At 42.7% G+C, this 22,414-nt stretch overlaps 1 protein-coding gene across 1 annotated transcript in view; it reads left to right on the top strand.

The window, feature by feature from the left end:
• The window catches only part of LOC126988709 (CD109 antigen-like), a gene marked incomplete at its 3' end in the record, with an annotated part of 123,160 nt that extends 101,096 nt beyond the window's left edge, over positions 1 to 22,064 (top strand). The window contains 2 exon segments of the mRNA XM_050847066.1: positions 4,771 to 4,951; positions 21,905 to 22,064. Of these exon segments, the coding sequence (XP_050703023.1) occupies positions 4,771 to 4,951; positions 21,905 to 22,064 (341 nt within the window).
• Between the last annotated feature and the right edge of the window lie 350 nt (positions 22,065 to 22,414).

Genomic DNA, 22,414 nt, shown 5'->3' with positions numbered 1-22,414 from the left:
GATAGATAGATAAATAGAACCTGCTTTAGAATCGATACACCACGAAAAATCTCACTTGCTTTCGTTAATAACAGTTTGTATACCGTCATTATCAGATAATTCTTAAAGGAAAAATTATCGAATCGAGTTGTTTAGTAAGATTAGATCATGGTGCAGTTTATGGGGACTAATAAAATGAATAAATAAAAAAAGAAAATAAAATAAAAAAGCAAAACTAATGGTAAACTAATGTAGAAGCAGGAAAAAATGAGAAAAATAATAAGGAATGATTTGAGATGCTAGGCTATTACTTAAGAGCGTATCATTATCAGACACTTGTGCAATCTAATCCTTCCCTTTCCACACGAACACCACACCAAGACTTAAAGATATAAATTGCTAGGTACAGACGAAGTGGTTCAAGAAAAATTTACTCGTTTACTCATTTTATTTATCTATCTATCTCTATCTATCTATCTTTATCTACCTATCTATATCTATCTATATTTATCTATCTATCTATCTCTATCTATCTATCTTTATTTACCTATCTATATCTATCTATATTTATCTATCTATCGATCTATATCTATCTATCTTTATTTACCTATCTATATTTATCTATATATCTATCTCTTTCTATCTCTATCTATCTATCTTTATCTACCTATCTATATCTATCTATATTTATCTATCTATATTTATCTATCTATCTATCTATCTATATCTATCTATCTTTATTTACCTATCTATATTTATCTATATATCTATCTCTTTCTATCTCTATCTATCTATCTTTATCTACCTATCTATATCTATCTATATTTATCTATCTATATTTATCTATCTATCTATCTATCTATATCTATCTATCTTTATCTACCTATCTATATCTATCTCTATATATCTATCTATCTATCTCTATCTATCTCTATCTATCTACCTATCTATATCTGTCTATATTTATCTATCTATCTATCTATCTATCTATCTATATCTATCTATCTTTATCAACCTATCTATATCTATCTATATTTATCTATCTATCTATCTCTATCTATCTTTATCTACCTATCTATATCTATCTATATTTATCTATCTATCTATCTCTATCTATCTATATCTATCTATCTTTATCTACCTATCTATATCTATCTATATTTATCTATCTATCTATCTCTATCTATCTATCTTTATTTACCTATCTATATCTATCTATATTTATCTATCTATCTATCTATATCTATCTATATCTATCTATCTTTATCTATCTATCTTTATCTACCTATCTTTATCTATCTATATTTATCTATCTATCTATCTCTATCTATCTCTATATATCTATCTTTATCTACCTATCTATATCTATCTATATTTATCTGTCTATCTATCTCTATCTATCTATATCTATCTATTTTATTTATCCATCACTATCATTACATGTGAGTTCCCTGAAACATATAGAGGACCATAACAAGGCCATTAGTAAAGGTGTCGTGCTGGGAATTTAGGAGAATGTTCGTACATGGTTAAAGAGGATGAACGAATCGCGAAATATTGGAGCTCGAGTTGCAAGGAGGATCCAGTCACTTAACACTCAACAAACAGTAGTGGGTTGTGTCTCCATTCTTCTCTCTTCCTTTACCTCCAGTTTCCTTTCCGGCCGTTCTATCTCTGCGGTGGTAGACGGTCACTGTTCTTCCCCTAAACCTATCAACAGTGGTGTTCAACAGGGCTCTGTCCTATCACCCACTCTTTTCCTGTTATTCATCAATGATCTTCTTTCCATAACAAACTGTCCTGTCCACTCATACGCTTATGACTCCACTTTGCATTATTCAACTTATTTCAACAGAAGACCCTCTCAACAGGAATTGCATGACTTCAGACTGGAGGCTGCAGAACGCCTAACCTCAGACCTTGCTATCATTTCCGATTGGGGCAGAAGGAACCTTGTGTCCTTCAATGCCTCAAAAAACAAATTTCTCCACCTATCAACTCGACACAATCTTCCAAACACCTATCCCCTATTCTTCGACAACACTCAGCTATCACCTTCTTCAACACTAAATATCCTCGGTCTATCCTTAGCTCAAAATCTCAACTGGAAACTTCACATCTACTCTTTCATTTAGTCAGCTTCCTCGAGATTGGGCGTTCTGTATCGTCTCCACCAGTTCTTCTCCCCCACACAGTTGCTATCCATATACAAGGGCCTTGTCCGCCCTCGTATGGAGCATGCATCTCACGTGTGGAGGGCTCCACCCACACGGCTCTTCTGTACAGAGTGGAGTCTAAGGCTCTTCGTCTCATCAGCTCTCCTCCTCTTACTGATAGTCTTCTACCTCTTAAATTCCGCCGCCATGTTGCATCTCTTTCTATCTTCTTTAGATATTTCCATGCTCTCCTGAGCTTGCTAACTGCATGCCTCCCCCCTCCCGAGGCCCCGCTGAAACGACTTTCTACTCATGCTCATCCCTATACTGTCCAAACCTCTTATGCAAGAGTTAACCAGCATCTCCATTCTTTCATCCCTTACACTGGTAAACTCTGGAACAGCCTTCCTTCGTCTGTATTTCCTCCTGCCTATGACTTGACCTCTTTCAAGAAGAGTGTATCAAGACACCTCTCCATCCGAAATTGACCTTTCTTTTGGCAATTCTTTACTGTTATCTATTATGGGAGCGGCGAGTAGCGGGCTTAATATTTCTCACCCTTTTTATTGCCCTTGAGCCGTGTCCTTTGTTTAAAAAGAAACAGCTGTGCGTGGCCTCAGTGCTCATCTCCGTCGCAATGGCTCTTGATCCTGTGCCATGTGATAACCCATTGGTACCTCGCTGCACGGGGCCAGTGTGACATCCGGATTGCCAAGTATATCTTCCCCGGGTTTCTCCAGGTCCCCGGGTACCCATTTATCAACCAGCCCGAAAGGGAGGATGAACAGCTGGGTTACTTCCTGCGCGCCGACACACTGGGCCGGAATTCAAACCCAAGCCGGATTCGTAGCAAGGCATTCTAACTCCTTCATTTTGGGGGCTAACATAAAGCTGCTAAAATTGTCTCTTCGTCACAGATATAAAGTTGACAAGCTTATAACTGTCCTACTTGGGAAGATGTATAAATCAGCTGTTATTTTCACTTCACCCTTTGGTCCGTAGAGGGAATCAGTCCGATTTTTCCACGGCGTGAGATTCCTGTTAAGTCATTACGGTCGGCGGTCCTGGAGGGCAGCATCCTGGACTACTTATCTTACCTCTACGCTCCGGAGACAGAGAGGGAATGCGTTCTGAGCGGTTCATTTACCTGTGTGTGTGTATGGGGTGGGGTGGGGTGGGGGTGGGGGGGTGGGGACGGGGCAGTGTATATGTGAGTGTGTGTGTGTGTGTGTGTGTGTGTGTGTGTGTGTGTGTGAGGGGGGTTGGGGGCAAAGACGAGTAAGATGGACAAATATAAAAAAATGTATATTGAGGTAAGAAAAAGTAGGTAAAAACGTGCAAGGTAACGTTTTTTTATTACCATTGCCAGAACAACCTTTACCACCGTCTATACAACCGTTATAGTAATTTGTATTCCTCGACCATCCTAAGAAGTATAGATACCTTAATTGCGAATGCCTAACAGTCTCTCTGCCTCTGAAACAAACTAATGACACTACTTCTACTACTACTACTACTACTACTACTACTACTACTACTACTACTACTACTACTACTACTACTACTACTACTACTACTACTACTACTACTACTACTACTAAGTCTGTCTGCTTCTGAAACTAACTAATGATACTACTACTACTACTACTACTACTACTACTACTAAGTCTGTCTGCTTCTGAAACTAACTAATGATACCACTACTACTACTACTACTACTACTACTACTACTACTACTACTACTACTACTACTACTGCAACTGCTTCTCCTCATAATTTTCCAAAAGAACATATACATTTTCTATACTACTACTACTACTACTACTACTACTACTACTACTACTACTACTACTACTGCAACTGCTTCTCATAATTTTCCAAAAGAACATATACATTTTCTATACTACTACTACTACTACTACTACTACTACTGCAACTGCTTCTCCTCATAATTTTCCAAAAGAACATATCAATTTCCTGACGGTCAATGGTTACTCCCACCGGCCTGTCATTCAGTGCTAGCCCCGGACAAGCCTCCAGTACAATGTTCCCGGTTTTGTGCAAGGGAGTCCTCCGGAAGTTATTTTGTGTGTGTGATTGGGGGGGGGAGGGAGGGAGTGTGGGTGGTGAGTGTGTGGGGGGGTGGTACGGGGGACTTGTGCGTGTATGTAGGGTGTGTGTGTGTGTGTGTGTGTGTGTGTGTGTGTGTGTGTGTGTGTGTGTTGTTATCTGCTATTGTGTTGAGTATAAACACACAAACACACACACACACACACACACACACACACACACACACACACACACACACACACACACACTCACCTATTCCCCCCCCCAATCACCTATCCCCCCCTCCCCCCCCCACACACAATCACCTATCCCCCCCTCCCCCCACACACACAATCACCTATCCCCCCCTCCCCCCACACACAATCACCTATCCCCACACACACCTACCTCCCACATATCACCACCCATTCCCCCTACACATCCCCCATTCCCTTTACCCATCCCTTCCATTCCCCCTGTACATTCCCCAACCTCCCATCCCCTCAACACCCCTTAACACCCGACAACCACTATCACCACCACCACCAACACCCTCCTCTCACCTCCTTCATCTCCACGCCTTCAGGAGATGGGTGGTGGTAGCCGCTCGGCGTGTGGTGCCTGGCGCAGTCTACAGGATCGTGGTGGAGGCCTTGAGGACATCGGAGCCGCTCACCATCAGCGCCGCTCTCATCCGATCCCAGGAGCAAGTGTCGGCCAGCAAGGTGACGCTGAAGAAGGGAGAGATATCTGAAATACTCCTGAAGGTAAGGGAGGGAGTGTATGCCTGTGTTGTATTGTGGCAGTAACTTGGTGGGCGCTTGGTAGTTTTCTTTCCTTCTCTCTTCCCTTCTTCTTCCTTAGGTCTTTCTTTGTTCTTGGTATTGTTCGGGTATTGTTTTTTTTTCGCTTGTGTTGTTGTTTTTTCTACTTTGTTTTCTTTTCTTTGTTTTTGTGTTTTCCTTCGTCTTCTTCGTCTTGTCATCTCCTTGTTATTCATATGCCTCTTACTCTTCGTATTTTCTTTATCTTATTCTTGTTTCTTTTTCTACTTATTTGCTTCTGTTCTTTTTTTTTCTGCTTTTCCTTTCTTTATCCTTTGTTTTATCTTCTTATTCTTTCTTTTTTCGCTCTTGTTTTTTGTGGTTTTCTTTTTCTCTACTTCTTTTCTTCGTGTTTTTTGCTTTTATTCTTGTTCCTGTTCTTGCTCTTCTTGTTCTTCGTTTTCTCATTCTTATCCTTGTTGTTATGGTAGTAGTATTGCTATTTTTATTCTGCCAATATTATTATTCCTATTCTTATTACGCACACCACCTCATCACGTAATCGATAGAGAACACACGCGCGAGAATAAACTATTTACAGAGGAACACGTACGCTCTCCCCACCACACACTAGCCACACGGGGATAGCAATTAAGCCCAATGTGAGAACCTGTGTGCTGGTACGTTGAGAGGCTATTGGCACGCTTTACTGCGACACTTTGTAAGCACCTCGAGTCAGCAGGACCGCCACCCTACGGTTATATATATATATATATATATATATATATATATATATATATATATATATATATATATATATATATATATATATATATATATATATATATATATATATATATATATATATATATATATATATATATATATATATATATATATATATATATATATATATATATATATATATATATATATATATATATATATATATATATATATATATTTAGCTTTTCGACCCCCAAGCATACACGTTTGGCAAGGCTTTCGGAGTTGTGGGCATTTCCAGGGGTAGTTTAATGACCCTGGTGCTCGTTTGGCAAGGCTTTCGTAGTTGTGGGTATTTCCATGGGTAGTTTAATGACCCTGGTGATGGTTTGACAATGCTTTCGGAGGAGTTGTGGGCATTTCCATGGGTAGTTTAATGACCTGGTGATGGTTTGACAATGCTTTCGGAGGAGTTGTGGGTATTTCCATGGGTAGTTTAATGACCCTGGTGATGGTTTGACAATGCTTTCGGAGGAGTTGTGGGCATTTCCATGGGTAGTTTAATGACCCTGGTGATGGTTTGACAATGCTTTCGGAGGAGTTGTGGGCATTTCCATGGGTAGTTTAATGACCCTGGTGATGGTTTGACAATGCTTTCGTAGGAGTTGTGGGCATTTCCATGGGTAGTTTAATGACCCTGGTGATAGTTTGACAAGTCTTTCGTAGGAGTTGTTGGCATTTCCATGGGTAGTTTAATGACCCTGGTGATAGTTTGACAATGCTTTCGTAGGAGTTGTGGGCATTTCCATGGGTAGTTTCATGACCTTGGTGATAGTTTGACAAGTCTTTCGTAGGAGTTGTGGGCATTTCCATGGGTAGTTTCATGACCCTGGTGATAGTTTGGCAAGTCTTTCGTAGGAGTTGTGGGTATTTCCATGGGTAGTTTAATGACCCTGGTGATAGTTTGACAATGCTTTCGTAGGAGTTGTGGGCATTTCCATGGGTAGTTTCATGACCTTGGTGATAGTTTGACAAGTCTTTCGTAGGAGTTGTGGGCATTTCCATAGGTAGTTTAATGACCCTGGTGATGGTTTGACAATGCTTTCGTAGGAGTTGTGGGCATTTCCATGGGTAGTTTCATGACCTTGGTGATAGTTTGACAAGTCTTTCGGAGGAGTTGTGGGTATTTCCATAGGTAGTTTAATGACCCTGGTGATGGTTTGACAATGCTTTCGGAGGAGTTGTGGGCATTTCCATGGGTAGTTTAATGACCCTGGTGATGGTTTGACAATGCTTTCGGAGGAGTTGTGGGCATTTCCATGGGTAGTTTAATGACCCTGGTGATGGTTTGACAATGCTTTCGTAGGAGTTGTGGGCATTTCCATGGGTAGTTTAATGACCCTGGTGATAGTTTGGCAAGTCTTTCGTAGGAGTTGTGGGCATTTCCATGGGTAGTTTAATGACCCTGTTGCAAGGCTTTCGTAGTTGTGGGTATTTCCAGGGGTAGTTTCATGATCCTGGTGATAGTTTGACAAGTCTTTCGTTGAAGTTGTAGGCATTTCCAGGGGTAGTTTCATGATCCTGGTGATAGTTTGACAAGGCTTATGTACCATGAATGTGGACAGAACCCTTATGCGAATTCAAATTATGTCCATCCTTACACACACACACACACACACACACACACACACACACACACATTTGATAAGGCTTTCGTAGTTGTTGTGGGCATCTCCAAGGGTAGTTTTAAGACCCTGGTGGTAGACTGACAAGGCTTCTGCACCATGAATATAAAAAACGGCTTCGGACATAGTTGATGTGAGAGGCGGGAGCGTCTAAGAATACCGACGTTCGAAAGCAGATCTGCAAAACTCTCTTCAACTAAAGTATTGCATAAAGTGTCGAGAGTCAGGGTGTGCGTGGTGACACTATAGGTCGAAAACGTTTGAGAATACTGAGATACGAAAACCACACCACAAAACTCTCTTAGTATAACGTATTGAATAAAGTGTCGAGAGTCAGGGAGTGCGTGTTGATACTGAAGGCCGAAAACGTTTGAGAATACTGAGATACGAAAACCACACCACAAAACCCTCTTAGTATAACGTATTGAATAAAGTGTCGAGAGTCAGGGAGTGCGTGTTGATACTATAATTCGAAAACGTTTGAGAATACTGAGATACGAAAACCACACCGCAAAACTCTCTTAGTATAACGTATTGAATAAAGTATCGAGAGTAAAGGAGTGCGTGTTGATACTATAGGCCGAAAGCATCCCAGAATACCGAGATACGAAAACCACACCACAAAACCCTCTTAGTATAACGTATTGAATAAAGTGTCGAGAGTCAGGGAGTGCGCGGTGGTACTGTAGGCCGGGCAGTGTTTTTCTTTTCCCTGCAATCATTCCGCGCCCCGAGGCATGACCGGCCAGCAGGCGTTCCGGGGAATGAGCGTGTCCCCCATGATTGACGAGAGAGAGAGAGAGAGAGAGAGAGAGAGAGAGAGAGAGAGAGAGAGAGAGAATGGTAACTGCGTCATCTCGACAAATCTAACAAAATACAAATAGGGACATGAAATACATAGAGAGAGAGAGAGAGAGAGAGAGAGAGAGAGAGAGAGAGAGAGAGAGAGAGAGAGATAAATGCGTCATCTCGACAAACCTAACAAAATAAAAATAGTGAAGTGAAAGATATTGAGAGAGAGAGAGAGAGAGAGATAGAGAGAATGGTAACTGCGTCATCTCGACAACCTAACAAAATACAAATATGGACTTGAAATACATAGAGAGAGAGAGAGTTATATATTTTATTTTCACCACAATATAACCCGTGCTTCGTGGCTGTGGCTTGGTGGAATGTGTGTGCGTGTGTGTGTGTGTGTGTGTGTGTGTGTGTGTGTGTGTGTGCTGGATCAATGAGGTGTGTATGTTGGCAAGTCATGAGTATTGAGTGGAGGCTCGCGTGTGTGTGTGTGTGTGTGTGTGTGTGTGTGTGTGTGTGTGTTCGGGAGGTGTAAGTTTACAACCGCGTTAATACGTGAGTCGCATTCTCATCCATAATGCATTTCCCGGCGCTGTGTTTTAGGATTTCTGAGCACGCTAGGTTGGCTGCATGGCTCGTGGCGTCTGGCGTTCTTCTGGTCATTGTTGTTCTTGTTGGTGGTGGTGATGGTGGTGGTGGTGGTGGTGATGGTGGTGGTGGTGATGGTGGTGGTGGTGGTGTTGTTGTTGTTGGTGGTGGTGGTTGTGTTTGTGTTTGTGTTGTTGGTGGTGGTGGTGGTGATGATGGTGGTGGTGGTAGTGGTGGTTGTAGAGGAGTTGATCTTTATTTCTTTTCGTTTTTTCCTCCTTTTCTACATTTTCCGCTTCTTCATTTTTTCTACATTTTCCGTTTTCTTTTGCATTTTCCGTTTTCTTCTACATTTTCCGTTTTCTTCCGTTTTCCTCAATTCGCCTTATTCTGTCCTGCCATTGGTGTCCTTGTTGTTGTTGTTGTTGTTGTTTCCTTTCCTATCTTTTTCTTTTCCCGATATTTCTCCTCTTCCTCATTTTCCTCCTTTCCCCCTTTTTTTCCTTATTCCTTCCTTTTTCTCTCTTTTATTCGCCTTTATATTTCTCTTTTCGCTTCTCCTCTTCCTCCTCCTCCTCCTTCTTATGCTTTACCTCACTCTCCTCCTCCTCCTCCTCTTCCTTCTGTCTTCCTTTCAATCCCTCCTCCTCCTTCTCTTCCTCCTCTCTTTCTCTTCATATCCCTCCTCCATCTCCTCCTCCTCCTCCTCCTCCTTCTAATACTTTACCTCACTCTCCTCCTCCTTCTCTTCCTTTTGTCTTCCTCTTCAATCCCTTCTCCTTCTCTTCCTCCTCTCTTTCTCTTCATATCCCTCCTCCATCTCCTCCTCCTCCTCCTTCTAATATTCTTTGCTTATCTTCATTTTTCTTTCATCTCATATTTTTCTCTCTCTCAAATATACCTCATCCTTGCTCCGCTGGTGTTGATGTTGTTGTTGTTGTTTGTGGTGGTGATGGTGGTGGTGGTCGTTAAGGTGGTGATTAGCGTCAATATGTCACCTCTACATCAATCTTCGTGGTGGTTAAGGAAAAGCAAAAGAACAGCATGAGGTTTGATTTAGATGCAGCTTGCGTGCGCTATAAACTGCAATATATATTCTCCTCCTCTTCCGCCTTCTGATCTTATCCCTCCTCCTTCTCCTCCTCCTCTTACCTCCCTCCCTCTCATTCTTCTCAAATACGCTCACTTCCTGTTCTAGAGAATGAATGGTCAATGGCATATCTGTTTTTTATAATACATTCTTCACCCTAGTAGTAGCAATAGTAGTAGTAGTAGTAGTAATAGTAGTAGTAGTAGTGGTGGTAATAGAGGTAGGTGGAGGTGATGGTGGTGGGGGTAGTGGTGATGTTAGTGGTGGTGGTGGTGGTGGTGTTGGTGATGGTGGTGGAGGTGGTGGTGATGGTAATGGTGATGGTGTTGTTGGTGTTGCTTGTGGTGGAAGTGGAGTTGATGTTGGTTGTGGAGGTGGTGGTAGTGGTGGTGATGGTAGTGGTGGTGGAGGTGATGATGGTGGTGGTGGTAATGGAGGTGGTGGAGGTGGTGGTGGAGGGGGTGGATGGTGATGGTGATTGTGGTGGAGTTTTTTCTTAGTCACCTAAAAAAAAAAGATTACAGTGCATGTGAGTTCTAAAAAAAAAAGATTACAGTGCATGTGAGTTCTGCCATGAAGCGAAGGACGCGCCTGCCTGCTTCCTCTTCCCTCCCTTCCTCCCTCCACTTCTCTCCCTTCCCCTTCTTCCTCCTCTCTTCATCTTCCCGTTCTCTCCCTTTGTTTCTTCACCCTCCCTTCCCTTGTGCTCCCTTGTCTTCCATTCACCAAGTAGCGTCTTCATTTTACGTTTTTTTCGTCTTTATTTTCTCCTCCTCTCTCTTCCTCTCTTCCTCTCTTCGTTTTCCAGTTTCCTTCCTTTGTTTCTCATCTCCCGTTCCGTTCCTCTCCCTTATCTCTTATTCATCAAGACATGTTTTTATTTTTATTTACTTTCGTCTGTATTTCCTCTCCTTTTCTCTCTTCCTCTCTTCGTTTTCCAGTTTCCTTCCCTTTGTTTCTCATCTCCCGTTCCGTTCCTCTCCCTTATCTCTCATTCATCAAGACATGTTTTTATTTTTATTTTCTTCTGTATTTCCTCTCCTCTTCTCTCTTCCTCTCTTCATCTTCGTGTTTCCTCCCTTTGTTTCTTCTTCACCCTCCCTTCCCTCCTGTGATTCTGCGTGTGTTTGTAGGGGGGAGGTTTTCCTGTGATTCTGTGGGTGGGTGTGTGGGGGAGGGGGGGGGGGGGGTCCTGTGATTCTCTGCCATTCTTTAAATATTCTGCTTTGGTATTATTAGTTTCCTTTCCTTGCTTTCCTTTCCCTTCCCTTCTCTTCTTTCCATCCAGTCAGTTAGGTTTTTCATTTTTACTTTATTTATTTCTTTTTCACATCTTTAAGGACGTATATCTGCTTCCTCTCCTATCCTTCTTCTCTCCTCCTCTCTTTATCATCCAGTTCCCTCCACTTGTTTATTTCTTCACCCTCCTTTCTCTTCTGGTTCCTTGTCTTCTTTCTATTCGGTCAATCCGTTTGGGCTGGTCGATTAATAGGGAAACCTGGCGAAGGTAAATTATGGTAGCCCGGATGTCACACTGGTACGTCCCGGGGTATTCTGTTCTTACCCATCGCAGACTGAAGGGCCAGTGTGACGGAGATGAGCACCACGGCCACGCGCAGCTATAGCTATGTCCTCAACTTTGCCTTAAGGCGCTATGAGTCGGTAAAAGAACCAAAGATATCCTGCTGTCTTTCCTATCCTTCGTCTAGCCTTCCTTCCCTCCCCCCGTGGCCTTGTTTCCTTCCCTTCCCCCCGGCCTCTCCTCTCCTTCCCTTCCCCCCTGGTCTTCCATCCTCCCGTTCTCTCCTCCCCCTAAGTCAATAATGATACTTTGCCTTCCACTACACAATGACGCATCATGAACCCGGAGGAACGTACTGACAACTTTCAAAGGTGGTGATATTTTATAATTCTCTCTCTCTCTCTCTCTCTCTCTCTCTCTCTCTCTCTCTCTCTCTCTCTCTCTCTCTCTCTCTCTCTCTCTCTCTCTCTCTCTCTCTCTCTCTCTCTCTCTCTCTCTCTCTCTCTCCAGTAAAACCCTTATAACTCGGCACTGTGTAACTCGGAATTTGATATAACTCGGCAATGCAACAAAATATCAACTAAAGAATAAATATTGAATTCAAGCAAATGAAAAAAAAAAAAAAAATCATCTCTGCATATTGCCGAGTCTTAACCACATCCTGTTGTTTACACTCGGCGTGCTCACCCACATTATCTTAGGACGTGTATCCACCTTGGCCCACCTGGTCTCATTCTCCAGCACCCTCTGATTCATCTCGGTATGCTGCCGAGTTATCTCCACGTTTCGTGGTTTACACTCGTCAAGGCTTGCCCGCGCTATTCCTGTATCAAAAACATGTACCCTCACTCTCCCTGCTCGCTCCTCAAACGGGCACGTGTTGTTTGCTTCGACTGCGTGATTACAGCAGCCCTTCATTTGTATGTGTTAAATTAAGCTTTTACTGCTGCTGTGTGGTGCAGTGATTTCAGAATTTTGACTGTATCTGCAAATGGGGGAAAGGGGAATGAGGGATTTGCACACCTCGGAATATTGAAGAACTCGGCAAAGCTGGAGCCCCTATCATGCCGAGTTATAAAGGTTTTACTGTATATATATATATATATATATATATATATATATATATATATATATATATATATATATATATATATATATATATATATATATATATATATATATATGGGTTCCTGTGATTCTCTGCCTTTCTTTAAATATTCTTCTTTGATATTATTAATTTCCTTTCCCTGCTTTCTTTTCCCTTCCCTTTCCTTCTGTTTCCTTCCCTTCCCTTGCCTTCCCTTCCTTCCTTCCTTCCTTCCCTTCCCTCTTCCCTTCCTTCCCACCCCTTCCCACCCCTTCCTTCCCTTCCTTCCCTTCCTTCCTTCCCACCCCCTTCCCTTCCTTCCTTCCTTCCTTCCCTTCCCATCTCTTCCCTGCCCTTCCCTTCCCTTCCCTTCCCTTCCCTTCCCACCCCTTCCCTTCCCTTCCCTTCCCTTCCCTTCCCTTCCCTTCCCTTCCCTTCCCTTCCCTTCCCGTCCCTTCCTTTCCCATCCGAGCAATTTCCATCCCTTCTTTTCTTCCTATTTCCAAACACACGAGAGCCTTTGTGGATCGTAATAAAACCATGCATGTAAACCTCGCCAATTATATAATTTACCTGTACGAAAGGTGAAATTACGTGTGTGTGTGTGTGTGTGTGCGTGCCTGTGTGTGTGCATGTGTGTGTGTGTGTGTGTGTGTGTGTGTGTGTGTGTGTGTGTGCGTGTTTATCGATACTGAGGGTGCCGTGTGTAAGCTTCTAAGAGTGGGCGATAGATGGCGTTGGTATTGACGTGCATAGAGGAACAGCTTATCAATATACAGCTTACCTTTCTTAGTTTTCCCCCCTCCTTCCCTTCCTTTGCCTATATCCCCTCTTTTCCTTACTCCTTCCCTTTCCCGTCCTTCCCTGGCCCTACCCTTCCTTCTCCCTTCCCTTCCCTCCCTTCTTCCTTCCCTACATCTTTCTCTCCCCTTCCCCCGGCTTCCCCTTCCTCATATAATACGAATGTTGGCTTATTTTAACTTTATTTGTAACGCTTTTTCCTGGTTTTCCTTCTCTCTCTCTCTCTCTCTCTCTCTCTCTCTCTCAAAATGGCCAACAAGTGTTTTGCTGGTTGTTAATGCGTTCGCTCATACAAATTAACTTGGTTCATTAAATCATTTACGAAAACTTGAAGGCTATGATTGCACAGATTCTAATGATGGCAGTGCTGATGATGATGATGGTAATGGTGTAATGGTGAGGGATGTTACGGTAATTTTGATAATGATGCTAAATGCGAGGATGAAGGGGATAAAAGTTGGAAAGTTTCGTTTAGTCGGCGCAACATCTGTGGTCATATGCCGGAGAGAGACAGAAGGGGAAGGAATTATAGGAGAAGTGAACAGATCACAGGAGACGGGACACAACCCCCGATTAATACCTGGTACCCATTCACTGCTGGGTGGACGGGAGCGTAGGGTATCGGAAAAGCCGCCCAAATTTTTTCACTCCGCCCGGGAATCGAACCCAGGCTCTCTCGGTTGTGAGGGTGAAGGGGAAGGGAGGGAGGAAGAAGAGGAGAATCGGGTTATGGAAGAAGTATACGTATAGCCAGCCTAAAACTACTCCTGGAAATGCCCACAACTCCTACGAAAGCCTTGCCAAATATGTGAACTTGGGCGACGAAATGTTTAGTAATACGGCCCAAGGCTTCTTATCCCACACCTTCCCAGGGTCCTCCAAAGTACAAAACACTTCACATCGATTTGAGACTGCCACTGCATAGTCTTCATCACACGCTCGGGCCTTCAGTTTCTCTAGGGGGCTTCGTGGTGCAGTGGTTAGCACACTCGCCTCACAATTTAAGAGAGCTCGGGTTCGATTCCCGGGCGGAGTGGAAAAATTTGGGCGGCTTTTCCGATACCCTACGCCCCTGTCCACCCAGCAGTGAATGGGTACCAGGTATTAATCGGGGGTTGTGTCCCGTCTCCTAGCATCTGTTCCCTTCTCCTATAATTCCTTCCCCCTTCTGTCTCTCTCCGGCATATGACCACAGATGTTGCGCCGACTAAACGAAACTTTCCAACTTCAGTTTCTCTAGATGGAACAAAGGAGGATTGCATCTTGAGACTTTCTGGGACCTAGTGTGCATCCTCAAAGTTGTAAGATGTCTGTGGTTGGTCGATAAGAATTCAGCACTCTGGAAAGCCCCACGCTCCTGAAGGATCCCCCAATTAGTAATACCGAGGATGTGATCGGGTCTCCTTTGCCATGCACACCGCTATACCAGGTCCAGCGGCAAGGCTTTCTCTGGAATCAGGAACCAGCAATCCTTAGCTTTTGGGACATGTGAAGTTTAGAAGGAAAGAAGTGTTTAAATTTCCGGTGTCAGAGCCGTGGGGACCAACACACAACTCGTAACCATCTCTCTCTCTCTCTCTCTCTCTCTCTCTCTCTCTCTCTCTCTCTCTCTCTCTCTCTCTCTCTCTTCACAAAATTTTGCAGCTCCCAGGAGTGAACACGCTACTCCATTTATCAAAGAACTTGGCTGGGTCAAAATAAAACAGAAACATACTTTTGAAATCGGAGTAATTATCTACAAACTCATTAATAAAAAAGTTCCTAATTGAGCGTTCCCACTGCCAACAGTGGGCGAGAGGCACAGCCACAATGTCAGCACGAGGTAATCTGAACAGCTCTACGTCCCCATGTGCAGCACTAACTTGGGCACCAAGTCCCTCCAAGTTGCCGGACCCACACTATGGAACAGTTTTCCTAACAACGTAAAAAATACTTCCTGCCTTAACACTTATAAAACACGTCTGAAGAAACATCTTTTCAACAAACAATTTGAATTGTGAATATTACATGACATGTTCCACTGTTTTAGATCAATCGACTTTTTTTACACTTTCACTCCGACTGCCTCACCATGTTATGTTATATTGCCTGACTACATCTTACTCATACTCTGATCATAACACTTTAAACTATACTTTAACCTTTTATGATGATAACGTTTTAGCTTTTTATGTTTAATACTTTTTACCTTATAACTCACGAATGTTGTTTAACTCAATTTTAATATAGTTGTTTTCTTTTGTGTATTAACTTCATTTTAATGTTCTCGGAAGCGTAAGTCTCATGTAAAAGAATAACCATTGGAACAGTGGAGATAAAGTTCTTATTCTTATTCTCTCTCTCTCTCTCTCTCTCTCTCTCTCTCTCTCTGTGGCAGTAATTGCATAGAAGTCACAGTGTGGTCATGTCTATATTTAAAAGCTTGTTGAATTTTGATGCTTCTCTCCTCAAAAATCTGTTTCGAGTGTCCCCTAAGGTTTGTGGTGGAAATGATCACACGCTTTAACCATCTCCCCCATTCCCCTTCCCCACCTTGCTCCCCACATCTCCGCCATTCCCATACTAACTTTTTACTCCTTGTATCTACCATCCATCCATGTCTCTTCCTTCCTCTTCTTCCCCCTTTCCTTATCTTTCTCTTCTCTCATCTCCCCCTTCCCCATTTTTCTTCCTTCCTCTTCTTCCCCTTTCCTTATCTTTCTCTTCTCCCATCTCCCCCTTCCCTACCTTCCTCCCCCTCCTTTAACCCGGTAGCTGCGGGGGTCATGTTTCTTAAGTTAGGTTAGGTTAGGTTAGGTTAGGTTAGGCTAGGTTAGGTTAGGTTAGGTTAAAGGCCCCTCTAAGTAAAATAATGAGAAAGAATCATCACTCACGCAAACCATTTCATAATATATATCAACGCATGTGTGATCAGTTTATGCATCATCTATTTTGGGAGGTTTATATCATGGCACAAATTTGGCCCATCGCTGCTACACGGTAAAGCCACAGATTTGGCCCGTCGCTGCTACCGGGTTAAGCAAGTCACGGAAGGTCAGGAGTGCCGCCCATGCTTGTCAACTTGTGGCACTTGTAGGCCCCTCATTGCTGTTTTCCGGGATTGTTGGCGCTCCACCCATCCAGCCTCCCGCCCTCTCTTCCGTTCACCCCTCTCCTATTTGACGCCACCCTTCCCTCCCTCTCCCCTTCCTCCTCCTCCCGTTCATCCCCTGTTCTCTCCTCCCTACTTCCGTTCTCCTTTCCTTCCCCTCAGCGACCTTCGTTTATTTTGATCATCGTGTCTCATTGTTCATTAAAGCAATATAGCAATTTTATTCAGTGAGTGGTAGGTGGACACACACACACACACACACACACACACACACTACCTATCTATCTATCTATCCATGTATCTAAGTATGTATGTATGTATTTATGTATGTATGTATGTATGTATGTATGTATGTATCTATCTATCTGTCTATCTATGTATCTCTCTCTCTCTCTCTCTCTCTCTCTCTCTCTCTCTCTCTCTCTCTCTCTCTCTCTCTCTCTCTCTCTCTCTCTCTCTCTCTCTCTATCTAACTATCACTCTGTCTATATCTATCTATCTATCTAATTACACGTATTAATGAAGTGTTTAACGGCTTGAATCTTCTTAATCCAATTCTCTTACTTGCTGTTCTCCTCAAACTCTCCCTTAGTGAACATGGGAATAGTGTTATAGGCGTCTACGTGAAGGCTGGGACACAGTTTCCCTTCTCGCCACTAACTCGATGGTGTCTGATAGCCTCGAAAAATATCGTGCACAATTTTGTATAGTCTCGTACAGTCTTGCGCATCTGCCAACTCTATTGTGTGGGAAGCCAGGCGATGTGTTGAATAAGAACGTCACATTAAATATAACTCTGACCAATAGCACTGTGTTGGCTTAATTTCCTTTTCGCAGGGTTGAATTTTGATCCTCTTGTAGCAGTTTTCTATCTATCCATCTGTGTCTATATCAACTTTATCTATCTATCTATCTATCTATATCTATCTGTATCTATCTATGTCTATCTATATCTATCTATCTATTTCTTTTCTCAATCTAGCTCTGTCTATCTGCCTATCTACCCATTTGTCTTTTTTTGTCTAATATAATTTGCCCTATCGTCTATATCTGTATTCAATAACCTAGCTTCCTATCTAACTTTGTGTATCTATCTATCTATTCACATATCTATCCCTATTTCTATTTATCTATCTGTCTAACTATCTATGTATATCTATCTCTGTATACATTTTGCCCTATCGTCTACATCTGTATTCAATAACCTAGCTTCCTATTTTTGTATATCTATCTATCTACATGTCTATATCAATTTCCATTTATATATCTATCTGTCTGACTATTTATGTATATCTCTGTATATATTTTGCCCTATCGTCTATATCAGTATTCATTTATCTAGCTTCCTATCTTTGTATATCTATCTATCAATTTACATGTCTATATCAATTTCCATTTATATATCTATCCGTCTGACTATTTATGTATATCTCTGTATATATTTTGCCCTATCGTCTATATCAGTATTCATTTATCTAGCTTCCTATCTTTGTATATCTATCTATCTACATGTCTATATCAATTTCCATTTATATATGTATCCGTCTGACTATTTATGTTTATCTCTGTATATATTTCCGCTTGCATGGTGAACGTGCCGGCAATACAACCTTCAACCACTTACCTCCAGGCGCACAAAATCACAACACTCTTCCTGTTGGTCGGGAGGGGGTAAATAGACGTGACCGCGATGCATTATTCAACACGCGTCACGACCCGCCAGCGACCCGCACCTCACGCCTGGCTGTATACGAGGGGGAGGGAGCGAGTCTGCTGGCTGGGCTAATACTTCACCGTTTTTCTTTCGCGTTTTGAAGTATCTGGTGATCTTTAGGGTCGTATCACAAGACATTTCGCCGCCCAAGAACACATATTTGACAAGGCTTTCGTAGGAGTTGTGGGCATTTCCAGGGGTAGTGTGACCCTTCCTCTGTACTTTGAGTCTAAGAAACACACATATTTGACAAGGCTTTCGTAGGAGTTGTGGGCATTTCCAGGGGTAGTTTCATGACCCTGGTGGTAGTGTGAGTCTCCTTCTGTACTTTGAGTCTAAGAAACACACATATTTGACAAGGCTTTCGTAGGAGTTGTGGGCATTTCCAGGGGTAGTTTCATGACCCTGGTGGTAGTGTGACCCTTCCTCTGTTCTTTGAGTCTTAGAAACACACATATTTGACAAGGCTTTCGTAGGAGTTGTGGGCATTTCCAGGGGTAGTTTCAAGACCCTGGTGGTAGTGTGACCCCTCCTCTGTACTTTGAGTCTAAGAAACAAACATATTTGACAAGGCTTTCGTAGGAGTTGTGGGCATTTCCAGGGGTAGTTTTATGACCCTGGTGGTAGTGTGACCCTTCCTCTGTTCTTTGAGTCTAAGAAACACACATATTTGACAAGGCTTTCGTAGGAGTTGTGGGCATTTCCAGGGGTAGTTTCATGACCCTGGTGGTAGTGTGACCCTTCCTCTGTACTTTGAGTCTAAGAAACACACATATTTGACAAGGCTTTCGTAGGAGTTGTGGGCATTTCCAGGGGTAGTTTTATGACCCTGGTGGTAGTTTGACCCTTCTTCTGTACCATGAACCTGAAGAAACACCCAGTGGAACCCTACTGACCCCCTCTTTGACCTTTAGAAATGGCTGATGTGAGAAGCGAGAGTGTCTTATGATACCGACCTTAGTTTTTAATACATAATCCTTGTTGCATCACTTTCAGACACCTCAATTTTTTTTATACATAATCCTTTTTGCAGCAGTAGTAGAACGGCATCAATATCAATATCATTACCTTCATCATTTCTCTCCCTTATTCCCTATCCTCTTTCTCCTCTTCTTCTTTTTCTTCTTCTTCTTCCTCCTCCTCCTCCTCCTCCTCGCCACCTTCAGACATTCTCCTATCTCTGTTACGTCACTTTTTGTTGCTATATCGCCGGGGGGAAGGATCAGGCGGTGCAGTCCTACCCCTCTCCGGCCAGGTAGTGAAGGTAATGTCTACTCTTAAGGCCTAAAATGGACCTCTCTCTAATTTACCGTCCCCTGCAGGCTTATGTACATGTTAATTCAGTCTGACATTGTGCCCGATACCTCACCTTTTATTTCCTGGCCTTTCTCTGCACTGTCTCGCTTTTATTCTCCTTTATTTTATTTTCCTTTTCCTCTTTTTCTTTTCCTTTTCCTTTCCTTTCCTTTACTCTCCTTTCCTTTCCTTTGCTTTTCCTATCATTTCTTTTATTTTCCTTTCCTTTCCTTTTCCTATCTTTTCCTCTCCTTTCCTTTACTCCTTTCTTTTCCTTTATTTTCCTTTCTTTTTCTCTCCTTTCCTTTCCTTTCTTTTCCTTTCTTTTCCTTTCTTTTTCTCTCCTTTCCTTTCCTTTTCTGTCCTTTCCTTGACCTTCTTTTTCTTTTCTTTTTTCTTTTTTCTTATTTCTTTCCTTTCTTTTCTTTTCTTTTTCTTTTCTCTTTTTTTTCTTTTCCTTTCTTTCCTTTCTTTTCTTTCCTTCCCTTTCCTTTCATTTTATCTTATTTTATTTTATTTTCCTTTTCTATTTTATTTTCCTTTCCTTTTCTCTCTTCTTTCCTCTCCTCTCCTCTCCCTTCTCTTCCCTTCTCTAAATTTATCTACCCTACTTTCTATTCCGTTCCTGTTTTGTTATGTTCTGTTTTCTTCACTTCTCTTCTCTTCTCTCCCCTTCTCTTCTCTTTCTCTCATCTTTACTCCCAGCCAGTTTCTAATCTTCCCTTCCCATCTATCAACTCAACCCATCGCCCACTTTCACTCTTTCCCTCTTCTTAAGACTAACCAGAGGTGTTTGGTCGATCGACTATAATGAGAGAGAGAGAGAGAGAGAGAGAGAGAGAGAGAGAGAGAGAGAGAGAGAGAGAGAGAGAGAGAGAGAAGAGAAGAGAAGAGAAGAGAAGAGAAGAGGAAGGGGAAGGCCAGAAAAGACTATTAGTATACTTTATCTGTGAAGCGATTCCTCATATCATCTCCTTACCAAACACTTAAAGGTACTATTGTTAATTAACCTTCTATACTATCAACACCTTTCCAGTATTTCTTTTATCAACATCGTTTATTCAGTGGAAGACTTAATCGGGTCATTGGTGGGGGGAGGTTGGGGTGATTGGGAGGGAGAAGGGTTGAAAGGAAAGGGGGTTCTTGGGGGGTATTAGTGGGGCTCAGTTAGTTATGTGAGTGAGGGGGGGGTAGCGAGGATGGGTTCAGGGGGTTTAGAGGATGGGGAGGTTGATGGGAAAGGATGTTGGTTGCTTTAATTAGGTCATTACACCGTGATTTAGCCTTCAGATAATAAACATACTAATATTATCTCTGTGACAAGGTGGCAGGAACTGAGCATAATGAAGGTGACATGTTATTAGTATTATATGAACGTTTTTTGCGGCAACGGAAGGAAAGAGAAAAGAAGGAAAAGGAAGAGAAGGGAAGAATAGGGTTACAGTAGGGAAGGGAAAGAGAGGAAAAGAATGGAAAAGAGAGGAAGGAAAGGAGAGTGAAAAGGAGAAAAACATACAAAGAATAAGAAAAAGAAATGAGGAAAAGAGAGGAAATGATATGAGAATGAAAGAGAATGAGAAAAAAACAAAAAGAAAAAGAGAAAATGAGGAAAAGAGAGAAAAAGAAAGGAGAGTGAAGAGAAAAAAAGGAAAGAAAGGAAAAGAGAAAATGAGGAAAAGAGAGGAAAGGAAAAGAGAGTGAGAAGAAAACAAAACAAAAGAAAGGAAAAGAGAAAAATGAGGAAAAGAGAGGAAAGGAAAACAGTGAAAAATAAGAAAACAAAAACAAAAAAAAACAAGACCCAAAACAGTAATACAACATTCCCATCTCTCATTAAAATTCTATAACAAAACGTAACACCATATAGTGACGTTGCTCTTCACGTTAATACCCTGTCTGCTACCGGCATATGACCACAGATGTTGCGCCGACTAAACGAAACTTTCCTCTGTCTGCTAATCATTACTCCCGCCTCTTTCACAGCTGGCCTTTTTTTTCTAGATGGACAATGTCAAATGCACGATAATTAACTCATTTTTCCAACAAAGATAATGTCCGTATTCCTGTCTGTCTCTCCCTCCGTCCCTCCCTTCATTATATTCTCCCTCTACTGTGTGTGTGTATGTGTGAGTGTGTGTGTGTGTGTGTGTGAGTGTGTGTGTGTGTGTGTGTGGGGGGGGGGGGTGGTACAACTTTCAATGTGTTTTTTTTCTCTTCCGTTGCCCACACAAACACAAACACACTCACACACACACACACACACACACACTCCCCCCCTCCCCTACCCACCCCACCCCACCCCGGCACTTCACGCATACCCATTGTGCTTGCTACCCCCCCTCAACCCCCTCGCAACCGACCCCCTAATTATCTTCCCCCACTAACCCCCTCCACCGACCCACCAACCCCCTCCTCACCAACCCCTTCCCTACCAACCCCTTCCCTACCAACTTCCCCCTTCCCCCCCTCCCTGCCAAACCCCCTCCTCACCACCCCTTCCCTACCCAACTTCCCCCTTCATAATAGCCACTGACCCCCTTCTCTCCCCCTCCCCCCAGGCCCCGGAAGGCAGCGTCCCCGGTTTGTGGCAGCTTCGCGTGGAGGGACGAGAAGGCACTGACACCATCTTCAAGCGGCTCACGACCCTCGAGTTCCAGTCCAACTTCCTCACCATTCTCGTCCAGCCGTCACGCCCTGTCTACAACGCGGGCCAGACAGGTGAGAGACCCTGCTGCTGTTTTCCTTCCTTATCCTCTTTTTTTCTCCTCCTCTTTTTCTTCTTTCTCCTCCTCCTCCTCCTCCTCTTCCTCCTGTCACCTCGCTCCATGGATGTTTCTTAGTACAGTCAGGTCTTTACCTCTCCCTTTTCCTCCTCCTCCTCCTCCTCCTCCTCCTCCTCCTCCTCCTCTTTTTAGTTCGTGTGGGTGTAGCTAGAACATAGGTATTATATATGTTCCAGTCAGAATAGAACAGAACAACAAAGTAAAGGGAAGAGTAGGGTAGAGGAATGTAGAGAAGGGAAGAGGAGAGGAGAGGAGGAGAAAGGAAAGGCATTGAGAGAAGGGGAT

This window comes from Eriocheir sinensis, chromosome 70, assembly GCF_024679095.1.
Source record: "Eriocheir sinensis breed Jianghai 21 chromosome 70, ASM2467909v1, whole genome shotgun sequence".
Classification (NCBI taxonomy): Eukaryota; Metazoa; Arthropoda; class Malacostraca; order Decapoda; family Varunidae; genus Eriocheir; species Eriocheir sinensis.
This window is presented reverse-complemented; position numbering and strand designations above follow the sequence as displayed.